This window comes from Merops nubicus, unplaced genomic scaffold (genome assembly GCF_000691845.1).
Source record: "Merops nubicus isolate BGI_N331 unplaced genomic scaffold, ASM69184v1 scaffold22104, whole genome shotgun sequence".
In the NCBI taxonomy this organism is placed as follows: Eukaryota; Metazoa; Chordata; class Aves; order Coraciiformes; family Meropidae; genus Merops; species Merops nubicus.
Window position 1 is genome coordinate 7,617 of NW_008602550.1, and position 18,563 is coordinate 26,179.

General features: G+C 47.6%; 1 protein-coding gene across 1 annotated transcript; it reads right to left on the bottom strand.

Annotated features, from left to right (window-relative positions):
• Nucleotides 1-3,509: 3,509 nt before the first annotated feature.
• Nucleotides 3,510-16,382, bottom strand: GTPBP1 (GTP binding protein 1; the record flags this gene model as incomplete). The annotated part of the gene is given in 12 exon segments (XM_008938411.1): nucleotides 3,510-4,675; nucleotides 4,678-4,743; nucleotides 6,647-6,844; nucleotides 7,306-7,484; nucleotides 8,052-8,187; nucleotides 8,868-9,050; nucleotides 9,199-9,343; nucleotides 9,810-9,924; nucleotides 11,840-11,963; nucleotides 12,851-13,199; nucleotides 14,190-14,370; nucleotides 16,271-16,382. Coding segments are annotated over 12 exon segments (1,818 nt in total), but the record flags the coding sequence as incomplete, so codon positions are not given.
• Between the last annotated feature and the right edge of the window lie 2,181 nt (nucleotides 16,383-18,563).

Sequence of the window (18,563 nt, forward strand, 5' to 3'; positions counted from 1 at the left end):
CTCCCCCAGCCCTAGCTGCAGAGGACCGTGCCAGAGCAGGATGGGGAGTCCTGCCTGCAGCAGGCACATAAATCTTGTCCATAGCTATCCTGTGGCAGGGGAGCCATCCCAGGGGACTGCAGGAAGGGTGCTTGGGGACCTTTCCCAGGTTGAGGAGTGCCAGGGCCATCTGGTCACCCCAGCTCCTGGCTGCCTGCAGGACGCTGAATTTGGCTTACGTTCTTGGATGGTGTTTAGAGCCTCCACGTTTGTCTTGTGTTTCATTGAAAGAAAAGCTAAAGGGCTCCTGTTGAGCATTTCAGCACTGTCTGATGCTGGCATCATCCTTCCACTAGTGCTGTGAGCACCATGGATTGATTCCCACTCTGATCCCCCCATGCTGTAGGGCGAGTGGCATAGCAGAGGGGAAGGGGCTGAAGAAACTTTTCCCTTGAGGGCGATGGTGGCACAGCCCTTCTGGAGGAGTCTCCTTCCTCCAGGCAAGGGAAACAAGCCCAAAGGGTGCAGACCCATCTCCAAAATTCCTGTGTAGAGTCCTCTGTGGAGCTGGGAGGTCCTGCTTCTGCCTGGAGAACACAGACCTGTAGCCAAAGCTAGCGACGAGGAGTTGTCTCCTATATTGAGCCTAGTCTTAATTCTTGGCATCTGCAGCCAAAGTTATTTTAAACCTGTCTACAGCTGCCTGCTTGCCTCGGAGTCATGTCCATGAGTGCCCTGTGCACTTGGAGTCGTGCTTCTATGAAAGCCTAGGCCTGTCCTGGGCTTGGCAGAGCAGCTCCTGTATTCAGTTGAATGATAAAGAGAAAGCAGAGATGAAGCTCTCTTTCTTCCCCGGGGGTTTTCTGGCTGACTGGAGCAAATGCTGTAACCACGAGGCTGGAAAACCTCTTTTCTTGTGTCCCTTCTGGCTCCCTGGCCTCTGGGGTGGGCTGTCAGGGTCTTTGCCCAGGAGAAAACAAAGATTTTGTGGTCAATCAGGCATGCTGGTGAGAGGTGGGGAAGGGGGGGGCCTCTACTGGAGTTCTCTGCTCCTTCTAAGGGGGTGTTAACCACTGGCTGTGGGGTAGGGAGCATTTGGCTTTCCAGGGCAAGCTTGAAAGTCTCAGCTGAGTCTCAGCTGTCCTGAGGTAAAACCCCCTGGAGACACCCTGGGGAGGTTTATGCCCTTCTCTAGAGGATGGGGCTGGTTTTAGAGGTCTGCGAGTCCTTAGAGGACTGTGTGAGGACCCCCAGGAAGGCATGCTGAGGCTGGGTGTGGTTTTTCAGCCCTCAAATCCTGCAAGGGGGCAGGGTTGCAGCCTGAGCAGCTGTGCTGAGCTGCTTCTCCCCAGCAGCAGCTTGCAGCATTGCTGTAGCACTTTCCTGAGCTGCAGAGGAAAAGAGGGCACACATAAACCTGCAGCCTCAGCACATGCATCTCTGCCCAGGGGTTTTTAATCCTAGTGCTGATGAAGATGAGCTCGGTGAGGCAGGAGAAAGGCAGAACAGCTGCTCAAAGCAGATTTCCCTTATTTACTCCATTTCCCTCCTCTCTTCTTCCTCCTCCTCTGTTTGCCCTCCACACGTGTCATGACTCAGATGGTTTATACAGGCAGGAGATGAGTTTGTTATTTGATGCTGTAGCCTGTTGCAAATGCTGCACTGTTTTTGTTCATTTTATTTTTTAATCAACAGATTGTAATTTATGCCTATGCAAGAAAAAAAAAAAAGACCAAGACAAATAAAATATCAAAACAGCTCTAGGGTGTGTTGTGTGAGTGAATTTGCTGGAGGAAATGATGCACAGCTAATAGACAAAGCTACTGGTGTAGCTCTTCTATGTGTTTTCATAGCAAATCCTTATTTTCCAGCCTGATCTACTAACTCTAGGGCCATCAGTTTTCACCTTGTCATCAAACAGGCTCAGGGATGCAAAAACTTGTTGCAGGTAAGACTTAAAAACTCTTAATTCCTTGGGGAGTTTGACTTAGAACTCCACAACAGGCCTGGGCTGTGACCTCCAAGCCATCAGTCCATCCTCTGCATGATCATGGGCATTAGAGCCTGGCTTTGCTGTCTTTTCCTTAACATGGGCTGTTAATTATGCAGCAGTTGGCTAAGAAAGGGAATACTTAATTGTCCTCAGGATAAGGAAGTTAACCAAGAGCATAAAAAATGGCTGCAAAAAGGGAAATTGGATTGGCTTGAGCTAGGGGAGGGTCCTGTCAATGTCTCCTTGCCCAGGATGGGCTGGAGGCAGGCTTGTGTTGAGGAAAACACAAAGTGTTGCAGAGCTGGCCCTAAATGATTAGCTAGAGCAGCTGAAAATATCTTAGGCAGGGTAGAAGCTCTTGGGGCTCTGCAGAGGCTCAGCAGCAGCTCGTGGCATCACCTGCCCTGTCCTCAGGATGAACTCGACCTCCTTGTGGAGCCAGCAAAGGACCACAGCGTCCAAGGGGCAAGTCCTGCTCTTCCCCAAGGGACCAAAAAAAAGGCAACCAGACACGTTTCAACTTGGAACAAACTTTTTTTAAAATTTAATTTTATAGATCACACCAGCCCGAGTGATCTTTGAATGCTGGTCACAAAAGAGAGATCACGCCCCCTCCTTCACATGAACTGAAGTAAACCCTCCTCCAGTCTCGGCAGTCTCCTTCATTTGGAGCACAAAGGAATGGAGAAAGAGAGAACGCTGCCTAGGAGCTCCCTGCTCCCCTGGGAAGCAGAGGGCAGTTTGCTGCTGCTGCAGGGCCAAGAAGAAAGAAAACCAGGTCCTTGTGGCCTGCTCAGCCACACTTCACACCCCCTCACAATGCGGGTGCTATTAGTGTTGTAGCCGCCTGTGGTTCCTCCCTCGCCAGGAGAGTGCTGGTATTTAGGCACAGAGCTTGGAAAGGGCTGTCTGACCTCCTCCTTCCACCCACGCTCAGGCTGTGGCAGTCTCTAAGGCAAAGTAACCTCTCCAAACCACCTTCCTCACCTCTCCCGTGCTGCTTAATGCTCTTGGAGTGCTGCTGCCAGGAGATGTGCTCTCTCCCACCCCAAGCCTGCTGTTGCTCAGGCTTGAAAGCCTACCTTGAATCACAAGGTGAATTGGAATGAACTCCACACAGGTGCCACAGAGAGAGAAACAGAACAACCCACCAAGGAGGGACAGAAGCTTTACAGTCTCCCTCAAAATAAAAGTCCTTCACTGGAGGAGGAAGCCCTCAAAGACCTGCTGGGGAGAGCAAGGATTTGCTGAGGATGCCACCTCCTCCCTCAAAATGCTCCCACAGCTCCCCAAAAACGAGCAGAGGGTAACTCCTGTCCTCACGGGAGCCAAAGAGGCTGGGTTAGAAGAAGGGAGATCAAAATAAGCAGGGAACTGACCACTTGCACAACCCAGGGTTCAACACCATAACCATAGTTAATCGACCGCCCTTGCAGGGACTTCTGGAGAAGCCAGAATTTGTCATTAAAAACAAAAAAAAAAATACCCCCCACAACAACCCAATCTTTTTAAAAAACTGAAATAAAAATTAGAAAAAAAAAAATACCATATACTTCCAAACCTGAAAGTACTTCTATGAATTTGATACCAAGTCATCGTTGTCCTCTTCGGCCAAGAGGGGAGAAAACAAATCATAGCAAAGTATGGCCAGTGAGTTCCAGAAAAGATGGAGGAGATGGTGGAGTAGACAAAATCAAGTGGAGGTCATGTTTGCCTGGTGTCTCTGTTCCAAGGGTACATTACCACCTGTGATCTCTGTTCTTCAAGGTGAGAAGCTTTCCTCTGGCTCAAGGAACGGACCGAGCGTTCCTGCACTACACTTAATACTGTCAACTGAGCTGCTGGAGCCTTGAGAGGCAGCAGGATTGGCTCCAACGTGCCCAGAACAATGGGAAAAGCAAGAGGATGGGAGGGGAAGAGGATGGAATTGAATGGGCAGTCGTTTGCCCATCTCTAAAATCTTAAGTGCTATCAACATATTTGAAAAGGATATTTAGGATTCCTCAACTTAACATCAAGAACTGCTTTCCAATTTGTTTCCCCTCTTAGTTCTCCAACTAATGAACTTTTTTTTTACCACCTCCTTCAAACGTGTCACTAGAACATTAAATTAAACCCACTTAGAAACAGTTGGATGATAGAGGGAATCCAGAAACACATTTGGCACAGGGCCACAGTGGTGAGGAAACAGTGCCCTATGGAGCCATCCTAAGCAACGTGTTTTAACCTTTGCAAGTCTGAAATTTCAGGTGTTTGAGAACCCCTGGATCCAAGACAGCACACACAGGAGGAGAGCAGCAGGTCCTGTGGACAGAAGGGGTTGAGGGAGGAGGGAGGCAGCTAACTGGCTCTTCTCGGTTCTATCCAGAATCTCCTCTCATCTTCATGCACACAAAATATAATAAAAACTAAGAAGAATAAAAACTAAGCCCATAATGTACAAAAATGTGTCAACAGGGGGAAGAGGAAGGTGTCAGTTACTCAGTTCTGTGTGTGTCTTATCACCTTCATTAGCTTATAAATTATGCTCCTCTCCACCGCTTCCTTCGGGGAGGAGGGATGATTCTTCTGCAGCCAAACAGCTGGGATGGGTTTTGGTTGAAGCTGCTCTGGATCTTTTGGATAAGAAATGAAGGGAAGGGGAGGAATTCCTCAGAGGGAGGAGTAAGAAATTCAGCAGCCACTGGCAGGAGGCACACAGGCCAGGCTCCCTGAGACTTCACTTTATGGCGCTGACCCCCACGTCGCCGGCCTCCTCCTCCAACTTTTGACTGGAAAAAAACAAGAAAATGGGCTTTAGTGGGCAGAAACCTCAGAGTATCAAAACAGCAAGAGTTCAGATGGGGTCTCACACACACATCCTGACAGCAGGAGGGCAGTTGTGACCTGTCAGCTTCCTACCATTACAGGAAGGGGAGCAGGCGGACTGTGAAGGAAGGAGGAGAGAGACACATCGTGAAGTTCAGCCCTTCAAGCTGGGGTGAACCTGATTTCCCCCAATTTTCTGAATGCGTCCCTCCCGGGAGAGTCAGGTGGTGCCATGGGGCTCAGCATCAGGGAAATCGAGGCCTCGGGCTCCCTTGGTGTTGTGTAGAATGGAAGGAGAGACCCCCCATCCCCCCTACCAGGGCTCTGTTGCTACCCTGACTCTGTTCCCACCGTCCTCTTTTACAGCAGCTAAATACCTTAGTGCCCTCACGGAGGTGGGGCTCCTCATCCAATGCAGGCTGAGGGGAAACAGCAAAGAGAGAGAGGCAGAGGTAAGCAAGAACAAAAGCAGCACAGATGCTTGGGGGGAGGGAGGAAACAAAGAGCAAGCTGGGAGGACTACTTACAACCAAAGTGCTGTTAGAAGGTGAGGAGGAAATGGGGTATGAAAGCCACGGGCATATGCAAAGGGAGAGAACCTCTGCTACAGGGGCCTCTTTCAGCAGCCAGCCTGGCTCAAGAGGGTGAGACAACTAAAGATAGCTAAAATGAAGAGGAGGAACACTGACCAGGTCCTTTTGAAAGTCAGTTCCTGAACCTTTTGCTTACTAGATAAGTACACTAAAAGCAGAAGTTTCTCCTATCAGTAATAAACGGCTCCCAAAGCCTGCAGTTAGGATTGAGTTTCTGTTCCTTTCAGACCAGAAAGGCCAAATATCTTTCCTCAGACAAGCTGAGCTGAGAAGTCCTAACCAACAGAACAACCTGGATAAATTTCTCTAGAAAGAGATAAGCCTTTCCTTCTCCTTGGATGTCTCCATCCTCCCTCCTCAGCAGGGCAGATGACGTGTGTCTGACACTACTACTTAGGTTGTAACTCCTCTGGTGTAAGGGTGTTCCACCTCTCATTCTGACAGCAGAGACCCATTCTGGGACTGGTTGTCAGTGTAAGGAGATGCTTCTTCACCATGAGAACAGTCAAGTACTGAAGCCAGTTGCTCAGCAAGGTTGTGCAGTCTTTCTCCTTGGAGGGTGACCTGATCTGAGCTAAGACAGAACTAATTCTGTTCAGTGATTGCACTTTTCAGCTAAGTCTTTTCCAAGTAAATGCAGTTCCATCTGCTCCTGAAGCCAGTCTGGAGCTTCTTCCCCAGTGCCTGCCCCACAGCATCAGTGGTGGCAGGACATAATTGCATTGGGGGGGTTGGGTCTGATTTTTTTTTTTAGTACATGAATATAGATTTAATTTTACTGGTCTTATTTTCCTTAAAGCTGTTTTCGTTCCTCAATCCATGAGTCTCTCCCCCTTATTCCCCTTCTCTTCTCCTTTGGGAAGGGAGAGCATCTGTCATTTGTTTAGTGACTGGCCCAGCCCTAACCTTTGACAGAGGGTTTTCAAGACATGACTGGAGAAAACCCTGAGCAACCTGGTCTGACCTCACAGCTAATCCTACTTAGAGCAGGAGGTTAGACTAGACACTTCCTGAGGTCCAGCCTGAATCACCCCAGGATCCTAAGCTTCTAGCTGCTGAAAGGTCAGTCGTGAGGAGTCACCCAGTCAATGGAGAATCCTGGTTTCTGCTGTGAGACTACTTACATTTCCATTTTTTTCTGTTGCACACTGAGTCCCAAGGTGAGTTCAAGGGATTGAGGGGATAATGCTTGTGTCTTAGAATGCCCTTCCCTCCAACAGATGTAACCATGCTGCAAACAGCCAGGACAGACATGGTATTGTCCCTCACTTACCAATGGTGGCAGGGCAGTAGGTGTAAGGGGTGCTGCTGCTGTTGAGGGGGTCTCGTCCCCAGCTGGTGGGCCTCCAGCTGCTGTCCCAGCTGAGGAAACACCCTCCTCTCGTTTCGTAACAGCTCCCTTCTTGGTTGACTGCATCTTGATCTGCTGGGGCTTCGAGTTCATTGGCGAGTTATTGGTGGTCTGGAGTAACTGCAAATGACAAAGGGAGAAGCCAAAATCAGCATTAAAACAGCTAAGCCAACCTGGCAAGGTTCAATGCTGCTTTTTAACAAACAGCTAAGAGCCGTTGGGAGAAGATGAAAGAAATCTAGGCCCCTGAGCTGCCCTCAGGAACCCTTCAGGGTGGAAAGGGGCCACTGGGCTGAGAAGACACTTAGCCGTCTGCAATATGACCCAAAGGGAGACCAAGCCATAAGAACCAGAGGCATCTGGCTCACTCCTCCAGCCTTCACATTCCCTCAAAGACCCATCACACAACAAACCCCACTGCTCATCCACAGCCCCTGTCCAGGCTGACATTTGTAATCAAAGGACAGCCTTTTCCTTCAATTTTCCAGCGCTATCCGGATTCTCCTGCTGGCTTCTCAGTACCAAAAGCAGCTAAAATGGGCAAAATACAAAAAGAAAAGGTTGGACTCTTCATCCTTTACCTTAGTGATGGTGCCCACAGCTTTGGTGCGGCCTTCACGGAAGACCAGGCGCTGGTCTATATGCAAATATTCTGGGGTTTTGATGAAACGAAAGTGCACGGTGGCTTTGTCCCCTGTCCTCAGGCAGTCCTTGTCCATGCTGAGAATCGTGGCTGTCTGACGGATGCTGCCACAATGTACTGTGAAGGGAATGCACAAAGGCTTTCAACGGCCAGTGTCGTTGGTGGAATGAGCTTCAGACAGACATCTAAGGCAGTTCTTGCTGCCCGACAGCTAACAGAGCTGAGTTTGGAACCTAAAACTCTGCTCTGTACCAAAGACTATACATGGCTGCCTTTTGTTCAGTCCTCAGAAAGAAAACCCACACAAGCTAGAACATTGTCCTTGAATGGAGACTTTCCTCAAGCATCCTCAACAGAATCCTACACGTCAAACAGCCACGCTAGAAGGCAGGACCTAAAACGAGTCTCTCAGTCAGCATTTGAAGCTGAAGAATCTTTGCACCATGGTAGGCTCCAAGTACACCTGGAGTCTCAAATCTCTCTTTTTACTCACAGCCTTTGGCACTTTTCTGTGTCAGCTCCCTCCCCTTCTTGCTGGCATTGCTGGGAAAGGTCAAACCAGGAACTATTGCTCATATCCAGACTGACGAAGCCGTCGGGAGAAAAATGATCTCAAGCTAGAGCGGATACAGACTATGAAAGCAAAACTAGGAAGCCAAGATGAGCCAACACTCAGACACGTACCCATGGCCTGATACCGTGGGCTGATGGTGGTGGGGTGATGGAGCACCAGAATCTCTGCTTCAAACTCCCAGGATGCTTGTGGATTCAGGCGGGGTGACACCATCACCATCCCTTTCCGGATGGAAGAACGCTTGATCTGAAAAGCAGAGGCACAAAAAACAACCCTGGTGTGATTCTCCTGTGAAGAAATTTGCTTCTCTGGCTGACTGCCTCCAGGAGGATCCTAAGGGAGTTGACAGATCCTAGCTCCTGCTCACCAAAAGGCAAAGCCAGAGCTGTTTAGCAGGATGTAACGATGTTAAGCAAAGGCTGCAAAAATCAAGTTCAGCTGAAGGTTCCAAGGAAGTTTTGGTTATAGTGCTGGGAATGCTGGAGACTAACACAGAAGTTTTAACTCACTAATCCTTTAAAAGCAAAACACATATTACCCAAGCAGATGATGCCTCCAAAAGCACGATGTCTGTTAACACAAAATGAGAAGACTGACCACAGGAAGTTTGGTATAGCTTAAACTATATCCCCTTAAAATCATTGCAGCTTCTACTGACAGAAACCTTTCACCAGAGGACTCACATCAAATTTTTTTAACCTTTAAAGCCCAAATAGGAGACTTTCCTTGCAATGCCTCCACTTTGTCCTGGCACCCTCCGCTGTTACCTGCCAGCTGTCAGACAGAGCAACGTGGACCCACAGAGGCCCTACAGAATTTTAATGTGAAACAGGGCAGCTGAGCTTTGCAGAAGCACTCTGATGGCAGCTGAACCCCAAGAGCACTCTGAAATGAGGAGGGTGGGAGTCTAGAGCCGATCATCTCACCTTTTTCAAGGCAAAGGAGGCAGTCTGGCCTCCCCTCACTTCTTTGACGGGCATCCTCTTGCGGTGGATGGACTTGACAGCAATGGGTAGGAAGTTGCCAAGGGGATCTGGCCCCAGCAGCAGGGTGTCATTTAGCTTGATGAGGCCTCTCAGTGTTGTCCCAGACACAACTGTTCCTACACCCTATGCCAAAAAAAAAAAAACAAGCCAGTAATTGGGGTTACTTGACCACACTAAGAGAAGAGCTCTTAGAACTCCCCTGTCTAGGTAAAATGCCTTCTTCAGGCTGGAGGAGGGTGCAAAAAATTCTTCCAAACACCAAACCCCTTACCGGGACAGAGTAAGTATCATCTATCTGGAATTCTGCTGGCTCTTCTTCCCTGTAACTGGTCCGTGGAGACAAGAGGTTAAGAAACATCTTCAGCAAATCTAGGTTCTCCCCAGTGACATTTGAAATCTGGAAAATCGGGCACATCCTGTAAGGGGGAATTGAGGAAAATGGAGTTAGTTCACCCTCCCTGTCTGGAATTCCGCATGTTAAGGGAGACATCCAAAATTTTGGGACTGAATTCAATACACAGTGCTAGGAAGGGAGAGCCTGGCAAAGCAGTCAGATGCACAACACCCCACGTTTGAAAACCTGCAACATCGCCTCTGCCTTCTAATGACATTCAGGAATGGGTGTGAAGTCCCAGGATTGAAGGAAGCTGAATGCCCTGTCATCTTCTGCAGACTGCCCAAAAGCAGCCTCTCACTTCTGTCTGGGAGATGGGAACACAAGCAGATCAATCTCAGAACCAACACATTCTTATGGAATCGACACACCACATGGCAGATGCAACCCTCACACATCTGAGACAAATGGGGACTCTCTTTCTGAACCTTCTCACCCAGTCTCCAGATAGGATGGAAAGAGAAACGACTCTCCTCTACTCCAGTTACCTCTCTGAGCTGAAGTTGGAGGCTGTTACAATGACATCATCCTTGCTCTGAACCAGCACGGGAATCTTCCTGCACCCTGGGGACTTCAGCAGTCGCTGTAACAGCTTCAGGGTTTCTTTAAAGGGTGAAATGAAGATTGTTAGGGCAGCCTTCACCAGTCCCTTTCGTGGGGGCTCTCCCCACAGGGAGATTGGTGTTCTTGCCCCAAAGAGACAGGAGAAGATGGCTAAAGAGCGAGACTGAGTTGGCTGCAGCCCAGGTGGGACTTCTGAGCCATTCCATCTTCCATTTCATGCCAGCTACCTCCTGCCAAGCCACACCACACAGGAATGGACATTCATCTTTGCATCTGCAAGTGCAATGCTGTGAAGGAGACATTTTCTAGCTGTCTGTTATGCAGTTACAAGGTATTTCTCTTTCTATTAAGGATTTTTTTTCATATTGAATTCAATGAAAACCAGCAGCACTCAGGAATGGAAATATTTGAGAATATGTGAACTAGAAATCAGTTTTGACCAAACAAACCTCAGTGTACTTTCCCTGGCAATCAACCTGCCCTAGAAGGTTAGAGAAGAGTGAAAGAGGTAAAGATCATCATCACAGACCAGGACAGTGTAGGTGAACCAGATCCAGAAGTAAATATTTTGGGGCACATCTCACTGTTCTCAACTTTGATCTTTTGCCTCTTTTAAATTTCTTTTCTAAGCCTCCTATCTACCAGCCAGCAGGGGCACTACCTGATGCACTAGTGCCAGCCTGCTGCAAAGTGCCTGACAATAAATGAGGAAAAAAGAAAAAAAAAGGCTAGTAAAGGCTGAAAAGAGCAAATCATTTGTATTCTACAATTGTCACCCAATTAGATGTTTTTTTTTTGTGAGCAAATTATTGCCTATGGGAAAGCAATGTTTTGGATACAGAAACACAAATATCTAATTGTGCCATCTGCTCTTCACAGATACATTTGAGCCAAATCTTGTGTTTAGTTTCAACAGAACATGACACAGAGGTGGCTTCTCTCAACAGCAGCTCTTCTCTCCTCACCCCAAGCCAAACATTCTCCTTCCTTGGCACTTATCTTATGGTAGGGCTTTAGATTTATTTGCCAAACATCTACTACAGAGACATTGAGATTATCTTCTGATCACAAGTCTGTTTACCTGACACATATTTAGGATTTTTACAGTAATGTACTAACTGCAGACAGTACTAGGAGTGTTCACTTTCCTGATTCTTAAGACTGATTATCAAAAAAAAACATTGCTTCAATTAACCACAGTGTGTTCCTGAAGGTTTGAGAAAAACATCAAGAGAGCTTTAAAGGTAAAAGTTAGTCACAGCCTGAAAAAAAACACCAAGCACAGGTTAAAGGGATGCTCCTGGGGTTAGAGATGCTGCTTCAACTGCTGCTGAGCAAAAGAGTCCCCAGCCCCTGCTGCTTGCTGCCATCCCTGCTTGTGTCTAGTCTGGTCCTGCCCCCACAGCTCACATATGCAGCTGCTTTGAACCATGACTCAGTAAGTGCTGGCTGGTTGTTCAGACAGAGGAAGGGACTGCTGTAGTTAGGCCAGCACATCTGAGAAGCACCCAGGTGAGCAGAATGTGAATGGCTGCTGGAGAAGAAGTTTCATCAAAGCTTAGGATCACGCTCAAACTGTAGGCAAGGAGGAAAGCAGATTTCAAGAGAACTTCCAGATTTTCCCTCCAGGTTTAAATACCTAGAGAGAAAGCAAAGCCACAGCTCCAGCTGTATGCTTCTCCCCTTTGAGCTCAGTTAAGGAAAACCTTGTAGCAAACACTTTTGGGTTGCCCAGCTGAGTCCCCCAACTCAGGTAATTTTGAAATGGTGATTACAAGTGAACTGCTTGCAAAATGGGCAAGGGAAAAGGACAAAATTCTGGAAGGTATTTAAAATGCACTCAAAACCTGAAAAAAAACATCTTTTCCCCCAGCAGTAATTCCTCAACCCAAGCAGAGGGCAACAGCACATAAAAAGGTCAGAAACAGCCCTGGAGAGACTTCTCAGGACTCACCTTGCAGGATGTTGGCAGGGCACATGTCAATCTTGGTCACCACAACAAAGACAGGAACGTTCAGCGCCAGTGCCAGGCCCAAGTGCTCCTTGGTCATCCCAACGATGCCAGCATTGCTGCCAACCTACACCAGGGATATAAGACATGGTGATGAACATGTTCCTCCTGCAGCGAGCTGGGTGACAGAGAAGGTCTAATGTCAGATGGGCAGTAGGCTGTGATTAGGTTGTAATGGGCCTGTATGAGCAGACCCAGCTCATCTCAAATGCTGTTGGACACTGGCTAAGGACTCTTCACTCCTCAGTATTAGCAAGGTGCTCTAGAGTTTAGAAGCCCTTCCATTTTCAAGAACCATATATCTCAGGCCTGTCTGAGACTGACAGTCCTGGGACACTCAGAATCATAGAATCCTTTAGGTTGGAAGAGAGCTCCAAGATCATCAAGTCCAACCAAGCCAACACTACTAAGTCCTCTGCTAAAACAGATTAGAATCTGTCAGGGTTAGAAGGGACCACAAGGATCCCCCAGTTCCAACCCCTCTGCCATGAGCAGGGACACCTCCCACTAGATCAGGCTGCCCAGAGCCTCATCCAGCCTGGCCTTAAAGACCCCCAGGGATGGGGCCTCAACCACCTCCCTGGGCAACCCATTCCAGGGTCTCACCACTCTCATGGGGAAGAACTTCTTCCTCACGTCCAGCCTGAATCTGCCCACTGCCAGATTTGCCCCATTCCCCCTAGTCCTGTCATTACCCAATAGCCTAAAAACTTCCTCCCTGGCTTTCTTTTTTTTGTTTTTAGGGGTTGGACTAGATGATCTTTTGAGGTCACTTCCAACCCTTATAATTCTATGATTCTTGTCACAGCGGGTGCTGTTCTCCACCTGAAGGAGATGCTCCCTCCCTCCACAACCCCACAGGGACTTTGCAATAGGAAAGCTGAGGCCACTCCAGCTGTGAAAAGCCCTTCTCCTGTTCTCCTGCTGATGCCATACGATGAAATTGCTACCTACCATCAGCATGCAGAAGTCGGGCAGGTGGCCGGTCATGCCGAAGACGGTGGTTTTCAGGTACTTTTCGTGACCAGCCAGGTCAATGAAAGTGATGACCTTGGTGGATTTCTCACAGATCTTTGTCCACTCCAAGCTGCCCCCGTGGCTGTCGGGTTTGTTCACCACGTTGCCCTCACTGTCAAAGCCCAGGATGTCATTGCCCACGCTGCTGGTGCGGCCTGACTCGATCTCGTGCTTGTGGCGGAAGAGCTTTTGCCGAGCAAAGCCTCGGCCATTGTCTAGTTCTCCATGGGTCAAAACACCCAGCAACGTGCTCTTTCCCGCATCCACGTTGCCAACCACTGCTACCCTGAAGGGGAAAGGAAAAAGGGACCTGGTAAAATCACATAGCTGGAGAAACAAACAAGGAAGCAAAAAAAAAACACCCACCGAACCCTCACTGCTGTTGCAAATAACTAGTTTTTAATCCCTAAGCTTCAAAAAGAGATGAAAAAATGTTAAAGCTTTACAAGCAGAGCAGAGATTCTTTCACAGTTATGAGTTAATAGCCCCAGACTCTGGAGACTCGGATATGGAAGACTGTGGAAATATGTCAAGGTGTCCAGAACACAGTCGGCTGAACCTGACGTTGCTTGATGCCATACAGAATATCCCTCTTCCAACCTTGGTCTCTCAAAAGAAAGACTAAATCCCAACTTGGGCTTTCTCATATTCCTCATGCTTCAACAGCACCAGGTGCTAAGGAGAGCACAGAAATTTAAATTGCTGTTCCCGGGAAAGGAAAAGCTCAAACAACACCAAAACATTTTAGGGGAAAACCATCTCCTACAGCAAACTCCTTCCTTGTCTCTGATAAATGTGGCTATTAGAGCTGTTGGCAAATGTTGGAAATCTGTTCTATCCAGATCTGGGCAGACTCCCAAGTCATGCTACACAAGCTATTATATGTCCATTACAAAGCAACTTGGATCATCAGAGTCTTGGAATAGAATTGAACCCCCAGTCAAAATACTGTATTCCAGCAGCATGCTGGACACACACAAAATACCCTGCTAGGACTCCAGCCCACAAAAGATCCCCAAACTGCAAAGCTGTCACCCAGACAGCAACAGCCCTCAGCTAAACACAGGCAACTTTCCACAAACAGTTTGCTCACCAGAGACAACACCAGCAAAAGAGACCATTTCATTACCAAGGAGTGGTCAAGCTCATTTCCCTTTGTCAGGTAGCTGCAACACCCAGATTTGAATCAGCATTGCTGGCTCAGCAGCAGGGACTGTTCAGGCTGTCAAAATGCAGCTGGGCTGCTGACTAACCCTGTCTCCACCCAGCTCCTCACCTGACCTCCAGGAAGTCGTTGTCACCCACTCGTTTCCGAACCAGGTAGTCGCGCACCTTGCCCCCTGCCTCCTGGTGTTCCCTCAGGAGGATCACGTCGGCCTCCATCTGCTCTGCCATGCTCTTCAACGTGGCATAGGAAGCTTCCATGTCTGCCTCACTCAGCCCATATTCTGTCCCATCTAGGAGGATGTTGAGGAGACAAAGGACAGTCAGGGAGCACCCACTTTGCAACAGCCAGCAGCGAGGTCAACCTGCCTGGGGCTTTCACACCCATCGGGATTCAGATGTGGGCTGGAGGTGTCAAATGTGAATAGAATAAGCACCCTTTGACCAAAATAAACTGGTGTCTTCAGTCTAAGTCTTTTAGACACCAGTGTTTTTCACCTAGAGGAGTTTTCTTCACTATTTCTAGGAGCAAATCAGCAAGAGACGTTTCTAATTCCCTCACTCCTCATGCTGAAGGTACTTTGAGCACCATTTCCCTCACTCAGGTACCTCCTCTCCCACTGCAGTAAAGGGAAAAGCACTAAGAAAAGGAAAGCTCTGAAATATGACCACAATTCACCAGCCAATGTGGGACTCATTTAAACAAATTAGCTTATTTTATAAAACCACATCCCCAGCACACATTTTCTGCAAGTCTGGCCTGCAGAGAGATTTCTTTGGCCCCCACGTACTCCAGTTAAAACAATGGTCTTGGCATGTCTCACTGCCTTCATCCTGGCACTCTGGAGATGTGCTGAAAACACACAAGGCCAGAAAACACCAAGGAGGCACCTCTGCCTCTCAACAGCCCACCCAGGCAAAGAGCTGACAGCCAGAGCAAGCCAGTGGCAACTACCTGGACAGCTTAAAGGCCTCATCTTCTGTCCTAACATAGGTGCTGAGAAGCTGCACAGATTTTTGGGCTATAATCTCATCTTGGTGAAGAAAAACAACAAAGGTGGAGAGTAACCTAGCAGCTGGATGAGCAAAGCTATTACTGTGTGTGCATTTGCCTGCATGTCTGACTCACCAGCTGGTAAAGCAGAAACTGCAGCTTGCATGAACTAAACAGCATTTGAACTACCACACAGCTCTGCAATAAGTAGAGTTACTGGGTGACTTCCAACCTAGCTCATCAGCTGGCTGAGGAGCTGTTGAGATGATGGGAAAACAAAAAGAACCATGGCTGGGGTCTTGGCTCATAGAAGGGGAATGAGATATAGGCAGGAGAGGTAAGAGCCAAGGGAGGAAGGTTTGATGAAGCAGTGACCATTCCTGGATGTTATCAGAGTTGGGTGGCCAGGATCATCAGAATCATTGACAAAGTGAATGAGAAAGAGCAAAGGTGTTCTGAATATATTTGAAACATGCCTTTAGCCTTATCTTAGCCATAGACAATTTTTTTGTTGTTGTTCAGAAAAGAAATTTCAACTTCAAAGCAAGGCCACATTCTCTATTATTTTACTAGCATCAGAGGCAAATATTTCAGTTCTAAAGAGGAACAAAAAAGGTAACCCATGCTAACTTCTAAAATCTGTAAAGGCAGATAAATGACTGCAGCCACACCCGAGTTGATGTGACAATAAAGGGTTCATGTTGGGAAAAAAGAAATCCTTTCTCTCCATAGTACAGACACATGCCGAGAAAGAAAGTCACCAGCATGAGTTTCCACTATCTAAATTATCTCAAATGTATCCCTGTGGGGTAAAAATATTGTTACTTACCACTGAAGAAGTGAACAAAACCAGTGGGAATAAGATCTCTATCAGAAATTGTGAATGTCTGTACTAAAACATAGTATAATTTCAGGTCCTTTGTCTTTTCCTGGTGTGCCCAAACAGCTTTGGCCTTATTTCCTAAAAAGAACTTGTATGATTTTATACAAAAGATATGTTCAGGTCCACTTCATGAGACAGTCCCTGGCAGGAATAAAAGAAAAGAATCCTTCCCATATGCTCTGCTACACTTGATGGAGGTTTCTAAGTTATTCTGGAGAAGTAACTGCCACCTTCAGCAGCAGACCAGTTAGAGGAATTAGTATTTTCTTATAATTATAACGATTTTTTGTTGTTTTCTTGTGAAAGTTTTACTCACCTGATCCTTGCCCAATGACATAGATGGTCTCCCCACATCCCTCATCAATTCTCTCTGACATTTGCCTGAGCAAACTGTCATACTGCTCTGAAGTTGGACTCACCATCACCAGCTGGGAAAAAAAAAAGATGAAATACCCATTTGCAGATGTCAAGCAAACAATTTCAAAACCAGCTTCAGTTACAAGGACAATCCATCCATGGGCTTTTCATTTTTAAACCAGCTTCTCTGACAGCTAATTCCTTGTGATGCTGCACAAAGTTATTTGTCTGAGCTCAGAGTTCATTTGTGTTGGAAGATACACTTCAAAGCAAGTCAGGAACCCAAGCACCTCATTTGGAAGTGACCAATATTTAAAAGCCACATTTAAGTGAACATCCCACTTCTGTGTGATACGTGTTTCCATGCAAGGAAAACAGAAAGGTCAGGAGGTATTTTTCTCCAAAGAAAATTCCTCAGCTGGGTACTCCACAGTCTCTGCTGCACAGAGTGCTGCTGCTCCCCAAAAATATGACAGGATGGCCAGAAGGAGCCAGCCAGACCTCACTGCAGAGCACCAAAACCTAGAGCATCTCCTCATCAAGCTTCACACACTTGATCTCCCTTTTTGTTTCCTGAGGGCGGAGGGGAAGGAGAGAACACAAATAAGCATCATTTTCCAACTCTTAACAAAACTTCAGGTGCTTTCCACCACAGTGCTGGGAGGCAGGCACACCAAGCAGCTTGTACAAGCATATTTGGATGTTTCACCAGTGGAGAGCTGCAGTTTTGCAAGCCAGCAGCTGGGTTACCAACAAGCTTTGACTGCACAACCACAACTTCCTTTGCCCTTCCCTGCAAAGGCATTGAGAGAAGGAGAAAGTGGACAGAAACAAAGCAGTAAATGAGGACAAGAAAACACTCTTCCTAGAAAAAAATGGCATGGCACCACTTCTGGGGAAAAAAATAACAACTGTGTTGTTCCTACAGTACAGCTGAGTGACACAGAGTGGCCACAATGGTGGTGTGGCAGTGGTAGGCCAAGGAGACCTTCATCACCCATTCAGGACCTGCTCCCTGGGTAGCTCCATGGTTAGAAATCTGTTGGTGGCTGAGCATCCTGGGACACTGCACCAAGGCCAGTCTGAAATCTGTGTTAAATTTGTCCTAAATGTACAGTTTACAGCAGGTCATAATGATTACAACTTCAAGCCTGCTCAATATTCTCTACTAACAGAACTTGACTTGCTAGCCCAGCTAAAAAATGTGTACTCAAGGAGGAGCTGCCTTCACAACTACTGCCTAGTTGAAGAAGACCTTTATTAAAAATCTAGAGTGTATGGGAACCCCAAATCCCACAAATAATGCTTAAGCAGCTTCAAAACTATAGTGATGGATATATAGAAGTGATGGACACGTCTAGCATGGACATGAAGTGCTGGTGAGAAGGTGTGAGGCAGCCAAAGCAACACTTCCCTGGGATGTGAAGGGTGACACAGAGAACACACGTGTCTGCAAGGCCCAGGCAGCTACAAGAGACCATCACCTTCATGTCATCATCACCTCTTCTAGGCACATGCCCTACCTAAGCCTTCCACCTGCTTAGCATGGTCTGCAAAGGGTAGCAAAGCACTCTGATCTGGAAGGCCACACAGTTTTTCTATCTCAGGCTACAAGGGGCTGAGTTTTGCCTTTTTTAGTCGTTCTTTTGGGTTTGTTTTCTTCTTGAAGGGGACCACTGGATGTAAATGTGTTGAGAAGGATAATCAGCAACTGTTCAGAGGCTTGATCAGGACAGGAATGGAAGGCTGTGCATTGCTGTATGGCTTGTTTTGACCAGCAAGCACTTTCCTCAGCTCCTGGAAGCACAGCAGACAGGCTCACTGCTTATTGTGCACCAGCACAGCTCAGGGACTCAGGAAGATCTCTTAAACAGGCTGTCAGACATATGAAGACCAATAAAATAACAGGGGCCACCAGTGTTGAGGCACACTAATTTCAGTTTCTTCAGGTCTCATCACCAGCTTCACTCTTGTATGAGTGGAAATGCTCCAATGAGTGGGCAGGGTGCTGTCTCACCACAGGACACTGGAGCTGAGCAGCTCACTGCAGCCTTTCTTCACAGTGCCAGGCAGGAGGGCTGGGGGCCCCAACAACACAGTACCCACACACACCACCTCAAAACACTGTTCCCCCACCCTGCTGCCTTCACTGCCACACAGAGGTGTTGCAGGAGGGTGTTCCAGGGGTAGAGTGCCTCCCAAGCCTACCACAGAGCCAGTGAGGCTGACAGCTGATATTGTGGGATGTCAAG